This window comes from Monodelphis domestica, chromosome 2, assembly GCF_027887165.1.
Source record: "Monodelphis domestica isolate mMonDom1 chromosome 2, mMonDom1.pri, whole genome shotgun sequence".
NCBI classification, from domain to species: domain Eukaryota; kingdom Metazoa; phylum Chordata; class Mammalia; order Didelphimorphia; family Didelphidae; genus Monodelphis; species Monodelphis domestica.
Window position 1 is genome coordinate 267,273,160 of NC_077228.1, and position 18,255 is coordinate 267,291,414.

The 18,255-nt window shown below is 47.2% G+C and overlaps 1 protein-coding gene across 9 annotated transcripts in view; it reads right to left on the reverse strand.

The window, feature by feature from the left end:
* The window catches only part of TNXB (tenascin XB), a 79,101-nt gene extending 61,767 nt beyond the window's left edge, over positions 1 to 17,334 (reverse strand). For 5 of the 9 annotated variants that reach the window (XM_056817926.1, XM_056817925.1, XM_056817924.1 and 2 more), the window contains exons 1-8: positions 17,070 to 17,324; positions 12,862 to 13,272; positions 10,853 to 12,667; positions 9,284 to 9,399; positions 5,015 to 5,171; positions 4,539 to 4,802; positions 2,573 to 3,334; positions 907 to 999 (exon numbers count right to left, since the gene is read on the reverse strand). In XM_056817926.1, coding sequence (XP_056673904.1) covers positions 907 to 999; positions 2,573 to 3,334; positions 4,539 to 4,802; positions 5,015 to 5,171; positions 9,284 to 9,399; positions 10,853 to 12,667; positions 12,862 to 13,264 — 3,610 coding nt within the window. In that variant the 5' untranslated portion in view covers positions 13,265 to 13,272; positions 17,070 to 17,324. Of the gene's footprint in view, positions 1 to 906; positions 1,000 to 2,572; positions 3,335 to 4,538; positions 4,803 to 5,014; positions 5,172 to 9,283; positions 9,400 to 10,852; positions 12,668 to 12,861; positions 13,273 to 17,069 lie in introns of all 9 variants that reach the window. The other 4 variants (XM_056817927.1, XM_056817929.1, XM_007483576.3 and 1 more) reach the window with 4 other exon arrangements.
* Positions 17,335 to 18,255: the final 921 nt, after the last annotated feature.

Genomic DNA, 18,255 nt, shown 5'->3' on the forward strand with positions numbered 1-18,255 from the left:
TAGTCTCAAGGTCTCAAGTCATCAATCTTTTTGCCATTCTGCCTTCCTTTCCTATCTTCATCTCATTCTTGCCATTCTCTGCTTCTTTTCTTCTCTGTCTTTCAATCTGCCTTCTCTGACTCTGATTCCCTGGCACCTCTCCTATCCTCTATCCTGAGTGGAAGAAGCACTCAATCTTTCCTGTTTCCTATCCTTCAGTTCTGCTCTCCCTAGCCCTTCTGTTCATTTCTCCTCTTTGTCATTATTTTATGTCTCTCAATTCCCCAGTCAAAGGATTTATAACCTGAATAGATATAAGATCTTCTAGTCTAACACCACCACTTTTCAGATGAAGAAACTAAGGCCTAGAGAAGTTGAGTGACTTATTCAAAGTAAGAGAATTTAGATTTGAACTCAGGTCTTCTGGCTCCTCAACCAGGGTTCTTTTTTCTATACCCGTTGCCATCTTCACTCTTCTTTTTGTCCTTCCCACCATTGCAAAACTCTAACTTTTCATGTGCTACTCTGCCTCTCATTTTCTTCTTCTGACACCAGGCCTACTGTGCCCCCTCTTTCTATCACTTTGCTCCTAGGTCCATCACTCCCCATTGGGCTGCATTTCTGTCCCCACTCTGAGACTCTGTCTGAACTACACCTCCCCTCCTTGGTTATCTGGGCAAATTGTACCTAGAATGACTTAGTGAGTATAGGGAGCAGTGAACTCTCATTCATGGAGGACCCCATGGACAGATACTGGCAATTAGCCCTGCTGAACCTTCCCAAGAAGCTGTTTCTTGTGGAGCTTAGGCCATTTGCACACTGGCAGATAAAGTAAGGATTGTACAACGGTGTTGGGCTAGGCTCTCCAGGACATAGGGAGCTGCCCTGCTCTATCTGTATGTATCACCTTGAATTCTACCAACTCACCTGGGCGTGTCATGATGGGTGCCTGAACCCCCTGGGTTGTTGGTGATGGGGACAGCTCTAAGACAGGAGGCTCATCTGTGGCACCAAAGGGGCCTGGGGAGGGTTAATGAAGGGGAGAGAGAGAGAAAGCAATAATGAGAGTTAATATTAAAAATTAAACCCTTCTTCTGGCCTTCATTCTTCTGAGCACCCTGTCCCCTCTAAGTTGGCCTCCTCTGGAGAGCCCATTAATTTACCCAGAGCCTTGACATCCTATTTGTGCCTACTCCCTGGTTTCCTTACATTACAACCCAAATTCCCCTACCTCCCCTTTGCTCCCAAAGAGTTGTCCAGTTCCTTCAGAATCCCAAGAGGTTGGGGGCAGCTGGGTAGCTCAGTGGATTGAGAGCCAGGCCTAGAGATGGGAGGTCCTAGGTTCAAATCTGGCCTCAGACACGTCTCAGCTGTGTAACCCTGGGCAAGTCACTTGACCCCCATTGCCTAGCCCTTACCACTCATCTGCCTTGGAACCAATACACAGTATTGACTCTAAGACAGAAGGTGAGGGTTTAAAAAAAAAGAATCCCAAGAGGTGAGAATACCACTGAGTGCATAGTAGGTACTCAATATGTACTTATAGAATAACTGGCATCCCCCATTCTTTTAAGAGTCTCCTGTGCCTGACAAAAGCCTTTCATTTCCCTCCTGTCTCCCTAGAGGGCCCAGAAGTCACCCTGCTCAGGTACCCTGTGGAATCTGGCCCTTCAAAGGCCCCCATCTCCCCTCAGACCCTTCCCAATTGTGCGTAGGGGGAATCCTGGCCTCCATTAGTGCTGCAGTGAGAAGCCTGGAAGAAAGGAGGAGATGGTGGTGTTAGCAGAGGATGCAGGAGAGAAGGAAAGCAAGAAGGGGATGGTAGGGAAAGGCTCCATTCAGGACCAGGTGGCATCTGTGCCCTGTAGGGAAAGAAGATTTCCACCCTACTCCCCTTAGCTGCCACAGCTCTCTTATCCAAGCCCCAGGTATTGCCTGTGGGAGAGAAAAGTGAGAGGAGGGCAGATGAGTCAGCCTGGGATAGGCAGATGAAGAAAAAAAATAGTAGTTTCAATGCCACCCCAATCAAGTCTCTTCCAGTGGCCTCGATTTTCCATCTTTTGGACCAGACAAATCTTGCAGACAAGAAACAGCCAGTGATGGACCTGAAAGACTCCCCCTTCCTTGGGCTATCCTCCCTAGGGTACCTATATAACCACATCCCTGTTCTTAAAGCCTGCTGGCCACATGGGCAGCCCTCCCCACCTCCCAATCCCATTCATCTGCCTCCAACACTACCCTAAAAATCAGACCAGCATGCTCCTGGATTTGAAAGAAAATTGGCAGCCACCTCAAGGACATGAAATTGCCTTGGCTTTGTTTTTTTCACCCCGGGTCTGTGGTCAAGGGTGTATTTTTGTTGTAGGAAGATGACAGAATCTCTGAATCTGGTGTGATGTAAGGAGAAGGAAGTGGGTAGTAAATCGAGGGGCAATCGGCAAACTCGGGCAGGGTCAGTGCACATTTCAGGGGAACATAAACTTTTTACAGTTAGAGGAGAAAGCTCCGCAGGGCTGGGTAAGCAACTACTGAGTTGGAAAGGCAAGATATGTGGATGGAGGGGGAGGTCCCCAAGGCAGACAACACACGCTACCTGTAGTGGTGATGAAGGCGTAGGACTTGGAGGCCTGCCCATCCTGGACCCCATGGACCTCCACATGGTAGGTAGTGCTAGGCCTCAGGCCAGGCAAGCGGGCGGTGCGTGTTGCCCCTGGTACTGCAAGGTCCCCACTGGGCCCTTCCATGGGAGAGAGGGGCTGCCAGCGCAGTACCACCTGATCAAAGTGGCCCCGGAGCCCATCCAGGGAGACCAGCAAGGTCCCATCGGCTGAGGTGCCCAGCACTTCAGGCTTGGGGTGGCGAGGGGAAGGACTGGGAAGTGAGACGTGCCCCCCTTCCTCCTTGTCCACACCTTCAGGGATGTGGCCATGGGTGTCTCTGGCAGAATTCGGTTTCCTGGCATCTGGGTCCAGATAGGCAGTGGGTTGGGGCTTGTGGGACAGTGGTGATGGGGGTGCAGGAAACCCGGCTGCCCAGCGCTGTAGGTAGGCATAGATGGAGCGGGCCACTGAGGTGTAGGTCTGGTTGCCACGGAGGGAGTAGCCAGAGGCTCGTAGGTACCGCTCCACATCCTGTACAGAGCCCCAGGAAGAGCCTAGTTTTGATGTGAGGTTCCTCAAGAACCGTGGTGGGGGAAGCCCCAAGGGCACCTTTGGATCTTCCTCTTCCACAGGCCGTGGTGGCCGGGGATCCAGGTCAGGTCGGGGACCTGGTCGGGGTCGGGGTCTGGGTGGGGGTCGGGGTCGAGGGGGTGGGGCTGGGGGACGGGTGTCCCGGTAATTGTGGTGGGCTGGTGCTGCCAGGGGGCAAAAAAGGAGGGGGGAAAATGAATCAGTGGGTTGCCCCACCTAGATCTCCCAACCAGTAATCCCTTACATCCCTCCCTTCTTAACCCTTGTCATTAGAATTGAGAGACCTGTCCTCCCTCAGCCCGTGCCCCACCTGGAATGATAAAGGAGAGAAAGAAATGTTATTGTCCTCAGTGCCCCTTTCATTTCCCAACCACCATGTCCCATAATCTGATGCCCCCTAGAACGAAAAGAAGTAAGTGGATAGATCTTGAGTTTGGAAGAGGGAGAAGGGGTGAAAATAGATAAGGAAGAGATGCCAAAGGAAGAAGAAACTGAGAGCCACAATGGGGTGAGCTTCCCACCTGCCAAAGAAGGAGAAAAAGAAGGAAGATCCAAGGATCTGTTAAGAGACACCACATCCCTAACCCTGGCCATATTACTTCCTCCACTGATCAAGGTGCCTAGTAATCTCCAGAGCAGAGATAACTCCTCTCCTAAAGCTACCCTTATCACTGACTTCTCTGATTCCAACCATGCCCCAATCTGAATTTTAACCTCTGTAATAAGACTCTCACCCTCAAAACCTAGGGTTTGGCTGGGTATTTCCTAGACTCCGATGAAGACTACATCTAAGTAAGCCAGGCTTTGGAGATCCCTAGAAAAGGTGACACTTAGACACCCTCACTTCTCTCCTGTGCCTCCCTAGAGATTTCACCAGGAGTCAATTTTTCCTGAAGTCTAATTAGCATCTGTCTTGTTGCCTCTGTTCTACCTCTCATCTTGCTATACAAATGAGCCCATGATTCACAGCCTGGACTTTGACAGAATATATGCTTTTTGAGAGCAGAAGCTATTTTATAAATGTCTTTGTAGCCCCAGGGATTAGCACAGGGGTTGGCACATAGTAAGTATTTAATAAATGCAGGACGACTGATTGTTTGATCAGACCTAAAAGAAATTAAGCAATGAAAATGGGGCTTAGTTGTGTTAGATTTGGTGTCAGGAAAATATAGGTTCAAATCTTTCCACAATGCTTATATACTGTGTGACCCCTGAGCATGTTATTCCTTCTCTGGGTCACAATTTCCTCATTTGTAAAATCTAACTAGGCTTGTGGTCTCTAGAACCCCTTTTGATCCTTAACTAAAAAAGAAAACTCTGATTCCCTTTCTCCCCTAACCCTCTCACATTCACTTGGCCAGATGGTACCTGTGTTGGCTCTGACAGAGGCCGGGTAGCTGACAGCATGGCCCCTTTCAGCAGTGACGGTCACCACATACTCCACGCCAGGCATCAGCCCGGTCAACAGGGTTCTGTCTTCTTCAGGTGCCACGTCTAGCCGTACCCGCTTGTTGCCAGCACTGACGTAGGACACCACAAAGCGGTCTACTTCAGCTTGGGGACGGAGCCAGCTTAGCTCCATGGTAGTGGGAGTCACAGCTGTGACCCGAAGATCCTGGGGGCCATCAATCACTAAAGGTCCCCAGGAGAGAGGGGAGAAGGAGGGTGGGTGGGGGTGAGGAGTTTGGAAGCAGGGAGGCTCTGAGTTCCCTCACCCCCAATTTTCAAAAATTCAGTAGACCATCCACCCTACCTTCCCCATGCCTTTCCCCTCTGGCATGATTCTCAGTCATTCCCTTCCCATTTCAGCTTCATCTCCCCCAACCCCAGCCCCTAGCTCTCACTGGTGGTGATGGTCTGGGAGGTAGGAGGTCCCCAGCTAGAACCTCGTAGAGGTCGGACAGTGACCTGGTACTCCTGGCCTGGGGACAGTCCCCTCTGGTCATAGGTTGAAGCCGAACTGGGGATCCGAGCAGAGAATGGGCGGCCTGTTCCCTCTGTCTAGGAGAAAGAGAGGGCCAGCACAGGGTCAAGGTGGGGAGCATCTTTATCCTACCTCCCCAAAGTAATCCCTACTTTTCCTGTTGGCTCAAATCTCAATTCCACTTAATTATAGAAAGAAGGGTAAAGATAGGGCAAAATTTGGCATATTTACTGGTAAGTGTGGTTGGAGTTTTTAGCTTTAATTTTTAAAGAAATTAAAAAGAGAAAGGTAGCTGATGGGAGAAGAGTCCATGCAGATTCCTATTCCATGGGACTCTGCCCTGATTTTTTTTTATAAATATTCACCTTCTGGCTTTGAATCATGAATAGACTACGCATTGGTTCTAAGGCAGAAGAGTGGTAAAGGCTAGGCAATGGAGGTTAAAATGTGACTTGCCCAAGGTCACATAGCTAGGAAGTATCTGAGGTCGGATTTGAACCCAGGACCTTCCATCTCCAGGCCTGGTCTCAATCCACTGAGCCATCTAGATGCCCCCACTTTGTCCTGATTCTTAAGAACATTCCCCAAAAGCAGCAAACCTGGGGAAAAAATTTATAACAAGTTTCTCTGACAAAAGTCTAACTTCTCAAATATACAAAGAACTAAGTCAAATTTATAAGAAATCAAATCACTCCCCAATTAACAAATGGTCAACAGATATGAATAGGCAGTTTTCAGATGAAGAAATGAAAACCATCAATAATCATATGAAAAAATGTTCTAAATCCCTCCTGATTAGAGAAATGCAAATCAAAACAACTCTGAGGTACCACCTCATATCTAGCAGACTGGCCAATATGACAGTAAAGGAAAATAATAAATGTTGGAGGGGATGTGGCAAAAATGGGATACTAATACACTGCTGGTAGAGTTGTGAATTGATCCAACCATTCTGGAAGGCAATTTGGAACTATACCCAAAGAGCTTTAAAAAATGCATGCCCTTTGATCCAGTAATATCACTACTAGGTTTGTATCCCAAAGAGATTTTTAAAAATGGGAAAGAACCTGCTTGTAACAAAAATCTTTATAGCTGCTTTTTGTGGTGGCAAAAAAATGGAAAATGAGGGGATGTCCCTCAATTGGGGAATGGATGAATAAACTGTGGTATATGATGGTGATGGGTACATTGTGCCATAAGGAATTATGAACTGCTTGATTTTTATAAAAATTGGGAAGACCTCCATGAACTGATGCAGAGTGAAATGAGCAGAACCAGGAAAACATCGTACACAGAAAGTGAAACATTGTGGTATGATCAAATATAATAGACTTTTATACTAGTAGCAATGCAAAGATCCAGGACAATCCTGAGAAAGAATGCTATCCACATTGAGAGAAAGAACTGTGGGAGTAGAAATCCAGAAGAAAACATATGATTTATCATTTGTTTATATGAGTATATGATTAAGGGTTTTGGTTTTAAAAGATTACTTTATTACAAATATGGAAATGGGTATCAAGTGATAACACATGTATAACCCAGTGGAATTGCTTGTCAACTCCAGGAGAGGGGAAGGAAAAGGGGAGGGAGACAACATGAATCATGTAACCATGGAAAAAGTTTTTTAAATAAAAATTTAAATAAAAAATTTAATTTAATTTAAAAAAGAACATCCCCCAAGAATGTCTAGTTGCCACCCTGACAGTCCTAAGGAGGAGTAATGAGTAAGGACTCAGCATGGCAAGATGGGCAAAATACTGGACCTGAAAGTGAGGAAGATTTGAATTCTGCCTCAAACACTTAAAAAAAAAAAAAACCTTACTTTCTCTCTGAGTAACAATTCTAAGACAGAAGGGCAAGGGCTAGGCAAATGGGGTTAAGTGACTTGCCCAGGGTCACCTAGCTAGGAAGTATCTGAGGTCAGATTTGAACCTGGGTCCTCTTGATTCCTAGTCTGGTGCTTTCTCTACTGTGCCAACTTTCTGCCCCCCAGATTCTTTCTAATTGGGTGACCCTGGGGAAGCTATTTAACCTCTCTGAGATTTCCCTGTCTGCAAAGCAGAGGTGAACAGCTGCTTCGTGGGGTTATTGTGAGTATTAAATGAGATAACATATGTAAAATGCCACATAAAGTTGAGCTATTATAAATCCCACAACTGTAGAATGTGTTGTTCTACTTTTAAGGTGTATTCAAATGCTGCCTTGTCCATAAAACCTTTCCCAGCTGCCTCAGCCCTCAATGGTCACACCCTGGAACGTGTAGAATTTCAGAGTTGGCACCATAGAGAGAAGGCAACAGAGGTTTCTCTTCTGATTTCTATAGCACTTCTCATGGACTACAGAACTAACAGACATTCAACCTGTTTTGTTATTTATTTTTTCTTGAATACTTATTTCTTGATGAAGAGTTGTAAGCTCCTCAGGGGGAGAAATCACATTTGATTCTCCTTACATCCCCACAATATAGAACAGTACTTAACATAAAATTGTTCTTGTTCAGTTGTTTCAGTTCCATCTGATTCTTCATGACCCCGTTTGGAGTTTTCTTGGCAAAGATACTAGAGTGGTTTGCCATTTTCTTCTCCATTTTATTTTACAGATGAGGTACTGAAGCAAACAGGGTTAAATGACTTGCCTCTAGTAAATATCTGAGGCCAGATTTTAATTCAGGAAGATGAATTTTCCTAATTTCAGGTCAGGCACTCTATTCAGTGCACCACCGAGCTGCTCCTTACATATAGTAGATACTAAAAAAATTTTTTTTATAATTTTGCTATAATTCATCTGAACATCAGGAAAATACTTGCCATAGTCACCCATGACATCCTTATGGATAAGCCAGTAACATAGGGACCAGTTGACTGATATATGCAGTATCCATAGCTGGTAAAAACAGCTATACCCAAGGAATGTCAGTCTAGAAGGACTTCTGTAGTGAGTGAAGTGCCACAAGCATCTGTTACCATCAGCATTTTTGCCAATGGCTTGGGCAAAATATAGCTATAAAGCTTGATAGGATAGCCAATACTAGAGCTGACAGAAATCAAGATATAAAATGGAAAAGAGGCACAATTCTGAACAGTAGGTAGAAGGTAAAAAGACAAATGATTTTATCTCAGATGAAAGATGAAAGAACGTTCCAAGGTTATTAGGTGGAGCAATGGACAGAACTCTGGGCTCAGAGTTGGGAAAACCCAAGTTCAAATTGGACCTCAGACACTTACCAGTGATGTGACCTTCAGCAAGCTATTTAACCTCTAGTTGCCTCAGTTTCCTCAATTGTAAAATGGGGATAATAACAGCATCTCCCTCCAGCGTTGTTATAAGGATCAAATGAAATCTTTTAAACTCTTAATGCAATCCCTAGCACATAGTAGGTGCTATATAAATGCTCATTTCCTTCCCCTTCATATTCTAGCAATTGAGGCTACTCAATTGAGTGAGTGGCCTCAAGAAGTTACTAAGCTCTCTATTACTAGGAGTATTCAACCAGATAATAGATCATCAAGCCAGGATGCTACTGAGGGCATTTCTTTACTCTGAGGAAGGTTAGATTAGGTGATCACCAAGGACCATTCCAAATCTATATTCTGGGACTCCTTGACTACCAGAAATAAAATCCATATGAGAAAGAAAGGGATTTGTTTGTCTGTTGGTTGAAATAGAAACAGAATTCTAAGACCAAATAATGGCAATCCTCCAGAGGAGTTCATATCTTCTTTTTTTTCTTTCTTTTTTAAAAACCATTATCTTCTATCTTAGAATCTACACTAATTATCAGTTCTTTTTTTTAACATTTTCTTTTTCCTCTTATTCAAGGATATTTTACTTTCCCAGTTATGTGTACTAACAATTTTCAATTTACGTTTTCTGAAATTATAAGATTTGAATCCTCCTCCCTCTCTGAGATAACTAATTTGATCTGGATTATACATGTATTATCATGCAAAATGTAAATATCAGCTCTAAGGCAGAAGAGTCCTAAGGGCTAGGCAATAGGGATTAAGTGATTTGCCCAGTGCCACACAGCTAGGAAGTGGCTGAGGCCAGATTTGAACCAGGACCTACTTTCTCCAGGCCTGGCTCTCTGTCCACTAGGCCACCTGGCTGTCTCTTACATCTTTAAATGTGGCTTCCCTCCCTTCTCCCATCTATCCCAAACCCATGAGCTTTATGTTCCTCTTACTGTAGGGATGAATCGGATTTCATAAGCATCCACAGGTCCTGAGGCTGGAGTCCACTCAGTCCGAACTGTTGTTTCTTCCAACAAATGCATCCTCATTCCTGTTATTGGAGATATCTCTGCATGGGAGAGTAGGAGAAAATGACCTTTATATCTCGTGGACTCCTTCTTCTTAGAACCATGTTACCCATCCCTCTGGAATACATGACCTGGAGAAAAGTAAGAGGCAGGGAGAAGTAGACCTGAAGCTAAGGAGAAAAGCATGCCTTGATCTTGCTTCTAGGCCATGGATAAGACAGTAGCTCATTTTAGAGTAGGATCCAAATGACCTGTTCTAGCCCCAAACTGTCCTGAGTCCAGGCCCTACTCTTCTCCAGGTCCAAATGTCTAGTTGCCTTCCTTCCTGGACTGGGATGAATGAGGGAAGATGAGATCCTTATAGGCCCCTGCACGGGAACTGTGGTCCCACTCACTCATAGTTCTGGGATGATATGCAATCTCTTTATCTCCTCTGAAGTGATTTTGAAGCATTAGGAAAAACAGCAAGAATAAGGGAGTATTTACATAGCATTTTAAGGTTTTAAAAAGCATTTTACAAATATCTTGTTTTATCTTCACAACAACCCTGGTTGTTGTGGTAGGCAGGTTATTGTAGATAGAAGTTATTATTATCCCCAAAACTAAGGCAGAAAGATATTTTTTAATGACTTGCCCAGGGTCCCACAAGTAAATGTCAGAGATAGAACTCAGGTCTTCCTGACTTCTGGTCCTGGGTTCTTTATCTACTTTGCCACCTAGCTATCCAGGAAGAATACTGGACTTGGAGTCAGAAAAGACCTGGGATTGAATCTTGTTTCTGACATTTAATAGTAATGTCTTTGGGCAAGTCACTCAGAGCCTGTCTGAGTTTGTTTTCTCATCTTTAAAGTGGGGATAATAATTTCTGTTGTACCTCACAACATATGATGATGTATGTAAAGCACCTTGCACACTTCAAAGTAATATGTGTCAGCTATAACAAGAATGATAAGGACAGCTATGTGGCTCAGTGTACAGTGACAGGTCTGGAGATGAGAGGTCCTGATTCAAAGGTATCCTCAGACACTTCCTAGCTGTGACCAGCCACTTAATCCCATTTGCTTAGCCCTTGCCCTTCTTTCTTAAAGTTGTTACTAGAAGAGAAAGGGTTTTTTTTTTTTAATGATAATATTGAATGTAAGATGAGAAGGAAAAGAATTGCAGATTCTATGAGGCAAGATCTCTAGAGAGCAGATTCTGCTAGCTTCAGACTTTTAGCCCCTTCTGTTCGGTGGTTTCCTGCTTTCTCACGTTGGCTCTTTTTATCACATCCTCCCTAGTCTTTCTTCCCTCCAAATCTTATGAGGCTTTTGGCCTTTGGAAATGTGGTTCCTCCCTAGCTCCTCTAAACTAGTGTTTATACTACAGCTCTGGCTTTCCCCATCAGCTCCAAATTCTCTGAGGATCCGATATATCATCCTCTACCCTTCACCCTTCTAGCCTTTAGCCTATGGGCCCTCTGGAGAAGAGACAAGAAAGCAGATTCTTACTCACCCTCCCCACAGTCCTCTCCTGCATAGCCGTCTTTGCATATGCAGCTCCCTTCCTGGCACTTCCCACGACCCCGGCAGTCTCCAGGACAAGTCCTGGTAGCACAGTCCGGCCCTTCGAAGCCTTCCACGCAGACACACTGACCAGCTCGGCAGAGCTCCCGGGGTCCGCAGCCCCCAGGGCAGCTTCCAGCCAGTGGTTCCTCCTGGCCACAGTCTTCCCCACTGTAGCCTTCCTGACACACACACACTCCCTGGATGCAGCGGCCTCTGCCCCAACAGTCCCTGGGACAGGTGCGGGTACCACAGGCTGGACCTGTATAGCCAGTGGCACACACACATCGGCCATTTTCACAGCGGCCCCGTCGGTTGCAGTTTCCGGGGCAGGTGCGCAGGCTACAGTCATCTCCAGTGTAGCCCTCCCAACAAGCACACACCCCGTCATGGCAGACACCTTGGTGGCTGCAGTCCCGGAGACAACTTCTTATCCCACAGTCTTCCCCTGTGTAGCCAGTATCGCATGCACAGATCCCCTCCTGGCACTGCCCCTGGCCCCGGCAGTCCCCAGGGCATCTCCTTTGACTACAGTCTTCTCCAGTATAGTCCCTGTCACACACGCATACCCCATCCTCACATCGCCCTCTGCCTCTGCAATCAGCGGGGCATCGACGGCTCCCGCAGTCGTCACCCGCGTAGCCAGGTTCGCAGACACAGCGCCCGTCCTGGCACCTGCCCCTGCCTCGACAATCTCCTGGGCAGGCTCGAGTACCACAGTCCTTGCCCGTGTAGCCGGGCCAGCACACGCAACGGCCATTCTCACAGCGGCCCCGGCCTAAGCAATCCCCAGGACAAGTGCGCACTCCACAGTCTGCACCGCTGTATCCGGCATTGCAGACGCATGCTCCGTTCTCACAGCGACCTCGGCCCCGGCAATCTAGAGGGCAGGCTCGGCTCCCGCAGTCATCTCCAGTGTAGCCTGGCCAGCACACACAACGCCCTTCCTCACAGTACCCTCGCTGATTGCAGTTCTGGGGGCAGCTCCGTACCCCGCAGTCATCTCCGCTGTACCCGGCTTCACAAATACATTCCCCATCCTCACAACGACCCCGACCATGGCAGTCACGAGGGCAAGTCCGGACGCTACAGTCCTCCCCAGAGTACCCTGGCCAGCATACACAGCGCCCACCCACGCAACGCCCACCGTCGCCACAGTCCCTGGGGCAGCTCCTGGTCCCACAGTCCTCACCGCTGTAGCCTGGGTCACACACACACCGCCCATCCTCGCATCTGCCCCTCTGGTTGCAGCCCCGGGGGCAGCTCCTGGTCCCGCAGTCCTCACCGCTGTAGCCTGGGTCACACACACACCGCCCATCCTCGCATCTGCCCCTCTGGTTGCAGCCCCGGGGGCAGCTCCTGGTCCCGCAGTCCTCGCCGCTGTAGCCTGGGTCACACACACACTTCCCATCCTTACAGAGGCCTCTTTGGCTACAGTCCTTGGGGCAGGCCCGGGTTCCACAGTCTTCACCCGTGAAGCCAGCCCTACATACGCATACGCCCTGGACACACCGGCCCCGACCCCGGCAGTCTCTTGGGCAGGCAGGCCAACCGCAAGAGGGCCCTGTGTAGCCGGGGAAGCACACACACCGACCCTCCACGCAGCGACCCTGGTCGTTGCAATCATCAGGACAAGAGGAGGTGGATGAAGAGCTTATGGGATCTGAGCAGGTGGGACCAGCCCAGCCTGGCTCACAAGAACAGGCACAGCGGCCCAGGTCAAAGACACCATGGCGGCTACATAGGCTTCTCACGTCTGTCTGCCCTGTAAAGAGGGGGAGTCAGGGAAGAAAATTAGTGCAGGGCCTTTTTCTTATCGAGATTATACTAGCCCCTCTGAGATTCCTCCCATCTGGGCAGCTTCTCCTACTCCTGCCTTAGCTCCTGTTTTTTCCAAATGCTCCTACTCTCATTGACATATACTGTTTTCCTTACTGGACATCCACTGGAGTCACTTACCTGTTCCAGCCTGGGCAGCAGCGGGGCAGCATCCACCCTGGCATTGTTCCTTAAGCCCCTTCACCAGCTCTTCTAGGGCTTCAAGCTTCACCCTCAAGGCCTGCACCTCAGAGGCAGGGGCAGGAGGTTCAGCACCTGGAGGGCAGCCACAGTTGGCTGAAGAAGGCAAGTTGATTCTATGGGTGAATACCACCTGTTTTTCACCTCCTTCTACTGTATGTTCATAGAGCTTAGAGGATGATCCTCCACCTCCAGGACCTGCTGTCCGCCCCCCTGGATGGGGAGGGAGTCGTGGGGTTGAGGCTGTCTCATTGGAACGTGGAGGGAAGGGTCCAGCCCCTGCTACCCCCAGCAGCACCAAGAGGACAAGGCTGGGGCCCAAGGGGTCTCTGGTGGATATCATTCAGGGGCCTGTGGTGAAAGAAGGCAAGTCATTAAGGTCATTAAGATGGCTTTGCAAAAGAACCAAAATGGACTCAACCCCAAATAGACATTACTGCTATCTTCCCCCAGTGGTCAAAACAAAACAAAACAAAAATACCCACCTGAGCCATATGAATGAAATTCAGCCTACATAAAGGCTAAATATGCTGAATGAGCAGGCAAATGACAAATTTACAAAGTTGGTTTGGAGTGAGTTACAACCAAGATCAGAATTAAAAACAGTACCAACACACATTAGAGATATGATCAGGGCTAGGGTTAGGCAGAGACAAAAACAAAGTTAGGTAGGGATGGGAGAAGGAATAGCATTTGTGCTTAGCATAGAACTGGAACACAGTAGGCTTTGAATAAATGATTATTCACTTCTCTTGTTTCCAGGGCCAAAGTCAGTGTTCTGTATAAAGACACAGTTAAGGCCAGGGCAGGGGAAGGGCTAGGGGTCACTTGGGATCGTAGTCCACAGTAGGAACTAAATTAGGATTAGGACCAGAACCAATGACAAGGTCCAAGGTTAAGGAAAAGGAAGGGGTTATAAACAGACACAAAAATTGGGGTTATAAAGGAGACAGGATGAATGACTAGGGTAAGGGCAGAAAAAAATGTCATGGTTAGAAAGAGCCAAGATTACACTCAGCTCCAGTATCTTGATTAGGACCAAGGACAGGGCAAACCAAGGTTAAGGCCGGAAGCAGAATTATTAAGGAGAGATAGGATCAAGAACAAGATCAGGTTTTGGGTTAAAGCATAGCTTGAACAAACAGGAACAAATAGGGAGCTAAGGTTAGAGCTAAAGTTATAAAGAGGGTTAGAGCTAGGATTAGAGCCAGGGTCAGATACATGCAGTTTAAGGAACTAGAGCAATAAGAGAGAGAAGGTGTAGGGTAGGGGGTAAGCACCAGCAATGGGTCATTTACACTTTCTAACATTAGTTCCCTAAGAGAAAGTGAGTGTGGTATACAGTCCACACTGCACACAAGGTCTCCCTTGGTGAAACTGATAACAGAATCAGGAAGGCAAAGAACAGCTCTCCACCTCTTTCTCTAAAAAGAGGCATCCCTCTCCAAGAGAGAATTTAGACTTCAAAAATGTCTTTCTTTTTATCAATTAAAAAAAGATGGTCCAACAGCTACTACAATGTAATATGATGCTAAGAAATAGAGGAGATTACATTTGGCCAAGACCAGTCAGCTCCTGATTCCTTAGAGCCCTTCCTGCCAAGCCAATCAGAGGAGGTAGATTCAGACATCCAATCACAGAATTTTAGAGTTGGAAGAGACTTCACTGGCAATAACAACCACCATAGCTGTCAAATGCTTGAATATTTCAAAAACTTGAAATCAAGTATCATATCTTCCTTAAGTCTTCTCTTTCCAAGTTCCTTCAACTCATTGCAGGAATTTAAGGTCCAGAGGAGAGCAACTAAGAGGGTGAAAGACCTTGAGTTCATGCCATTTAAGGATATGCTGATAGAACTAAGGAGATTATAGCCTAGATCGTTCCCAGAACTAAATACTGTACTCCAGATGTGGACTAATCAGGGTAAAGTACAGAGGGACTAACACTTATTCCTAGAAGCTATGACTCTCAGTGCTTCCCAAGATTGTGTTAACATTTTTGTCTTAGTTTCTAACCCCCTATCTTGACTGTCTCTGTTGTTCCTTCCTCCAAATTCCCTACTCCAAGATTAAGAAGACAATTTCTTCCTCAATCTAGCTCTGGGGACTGGGGAGCAATTCCCCTTACTTCCTATCCCTCATTACCACAGATCCAGAATAATTCCAAATCACTGGAGAAATCTTGTCCTCTTTTGGTACTTAGATAGATCATAGGTTAGTTTACTTGGATCCCTCATTTCCACCCTCCCTCATATAAATTTTCTCTGTAGTTCTGGGGCATCTCTCTTATATTGTGTATATGTTGGGGGGAATGACTTCTCTAGTCTCTGCCTCCCTCTCTTTGTTGGAGGGGCCCAGCAAAGGGAACCCATCTGCTCAAGCTGTGACTCAGCTTCCCCGGTATTTACAGTTCATGGCCAATTCTGACACTTTGCTCATCAGGGACAGCAGCTCCCAAGGGGGATGGAGGTGGGGCTCAAATCAGGGCCATTCCTAGTCCAATTCCATTGAAAATGAGTCTTTGTCTCTCTTTGTCTTTCGGATTCTGTCTGTGTGTGTTTGTGTGTGTGTGTGTGTGTGTGTGTGTGTGTCTCTCCTCTCTCTCTCTCTCTCTCTCTCTCTCTCTCTCTCTCTCTCTCTCTCTCTCTCTCTCTCTCTCTCTCTCTCTCTCTCTCTCTCTCTTCTCTCTCTCTCTCTCCCTCAAGAATTGGGTATATCTGCTTCCCCACAACAGGAGCAAGATAAGACAAGAGAGTTATGGGAACTAGAATAGGAAACCACTGGTATCCCAGAATATGTAATGGAGATCAAGCCAGGAGTTGAAGAGTGTGATACCTCCTTCCTAAAGATAAGAGCAAGAGGTTTACTGGAGGAGAAAGCTGAGAATACTAAGATCCCTTTTCCAGAAGAGAAATGGTTTTGGGATAATAAAAGGTAATGGAAGCAGGGTTAAAGGGAGATTGAGGTAGAATTTGAGAGTGGGTAATAAAATGGAATTAGCTAGATCAGGCTCTTGGGTTGCCAAAGAAAGTGGGACCTGAGGAGGGAAGGGAAAGGAAATGAAAGAAAATCAGGGCTGAGGAAGCTAGGGTGAGGCTGGAGGATCCGGGAAGCAGGGGGTGGGGCCAAGAGGGGAAGGGAGGTGGGGTGTGCTGGACACTTTGGCCAAAGCAGCTGCAGCATTTCCGAGTTGCTTCCCAGTTCCTCTTAGTTCCACTTCCAGCTGTTTTGGAGCCATTAAATTCTTTCCAGGCAAGATAAGGGGGCCCGCCCGCCCCACCCGGGGCTAGCCATGAGGAGGGGCGGGTGAATGGGAGTGGGGCGGAGCGGGAAGGGAAAGTCTCAGACAGACAAAAGTTGGAGAGAACCCTGGAAGGGGGATGGAGGGAAGACCGAAGATCCCCTTCACCCTGAGGGCATCTCAATCAGACTTGGTCCCAGTCCACTGAAGCGTGAGTCATGAGTTCGGAGTTCTGGGTCAAGATCACGACTTTGGCATCCTCGTACCTTCTAAGTAGAGTCCCACTCCCTTCCCAAAGAACCCGGGGACCCAGCCTGCTCCCCTGCCCCCTGCCCAATTCCTGGCTCTTCACTATGAGAAATCAGATCCCGCTCAGAGCTCCACAGCCCCAACTCTTCCATCCCCCCCTCAGACTCAGGCATCTAGTATAAAAGTTTCGTTTACTCCCAAGCTACCTGCTTGGAACCCAGGCATCCACGCTCTCCATCCCACAGCGTTTGCTGCTTAGCTCTTACTTCCCTCAACTAGGTAGGTAGCTAACCCAGCTTCTGGCTCAACACAACTCATTTGCCTCAGGGAGCCAGGTATTCTACCCTCAATCTTCAATAGCCTCCCTCCGTCTCAGGCTTCGATCTCCCCTCCAGAATCCAGATCCCTACTCCCTAGTCCGATCCCCGATCTCCGGTCAGTTCTCGAGTATTCTTCCACCTAATGCCGCCCCTTTAGATTTCCTCTTTACCCCCAAAGCCTACTTAGGTATCCTATTCGTTATTTTTATTCCTATTCCCTCCACTTCTGCCTGAAAGTGCTCGTTCTAGGAGATTCATTAGGGTGGTTCAAAGGTCAAGGGAAGCATCACGATTCTCTTCTTTTCCCTCCCCTAGGAGTATTTCTATGGAAATACTTACCTGAGGGAGCAGGGAGGGTGGTTTGAGGCTAGTTTCTTGAGTCTTTGCACCTGCCCTGCTCTCGGTCCTGAAGGAAGCTGAGGGAAAGGCAGCAAGAGTTTGGGGTTCCTCTACAGACACGTCACCCTTCTCCTGGAGCAAAGGCTCCCTAAGCTGCGTCCGTCTGTCTCGGCAGCGACAGAAAGAAGGAGGGAGCCTGGCAACAAGCAGGGGGAGGAGAAGAGGATGAATAACATTAGGTCAGGGAGGGGAGAGGAGATAGGGCAGGTCTTCCCTCCCCCTTTCTCTTCATCCCCTCCAACTGGCCCCTCCCTAGCCTCTTTTTTGTCTCCCCTCTCTTCTGGGGGAACCCCTTAACTTTTACCCTCACACTGAGGTTTTCCAAGAGTCCTCTTCCTTTCCTCAATCTTTCCTGGCCCCAAATCCATCCCCCACGGCTCAGATTGCTACTCTATTCTTTACTCTTCCTCTTCCACTCGGTCATTTAATTATTATTCCCCATTTTTCTCAATCCCAGTATCTCACTTCCCTTCCCTACTCTTCTTTTTTGGCATCTTCTTTATCATCCCATAATTTCTTTCCTCCCAGTTGAAGATTCTCATTACAATCCACCTTTAGACTTCCTTTTCTTCCGTACATTCTTTCCTTGTTACCCTCTTCTCTCCCTTTTACATTAATCTCTCCCCATCCAGTGCTCTTATCCCAAACCCCCTTCCCTCACCTTTCTTCTCACTCATCCTTCTATATATCTCCATTTGGCTATCTCTCTAAAGACACAAACACATACACACAATTCCCTAACCTCTTCTTCCATTTCTTACATCTCTGTTTTCATCTTTCTGCCTTGTGATCCCTCTTCTTCTCATTCCCCTTCCCCCTTTTGACCTTCATTTCATTCCCCTTTGCCTGTCCTTTCCAACTCCTATTCTAAAACCCACACGATTTTATTTAATTTCCCTCCTCATTTTCGATGCCCTAGAGAAATGGCAGCAGGTGCATTTGCATTGAGTAAATCCTTGGACAAAATTGAGGATATCTAGCACTTAGGAAAAATGCTGAGACTAAGTAATGGCAGGGGGAGAACCACTGGATTGTGGACATTAGAAATGAAACCAGAAATAGGGAAGCAGATTAGGGCAGTATGAATTGGGAATGGGGAGAGTGTAGTAGTGGATATCAATGATCT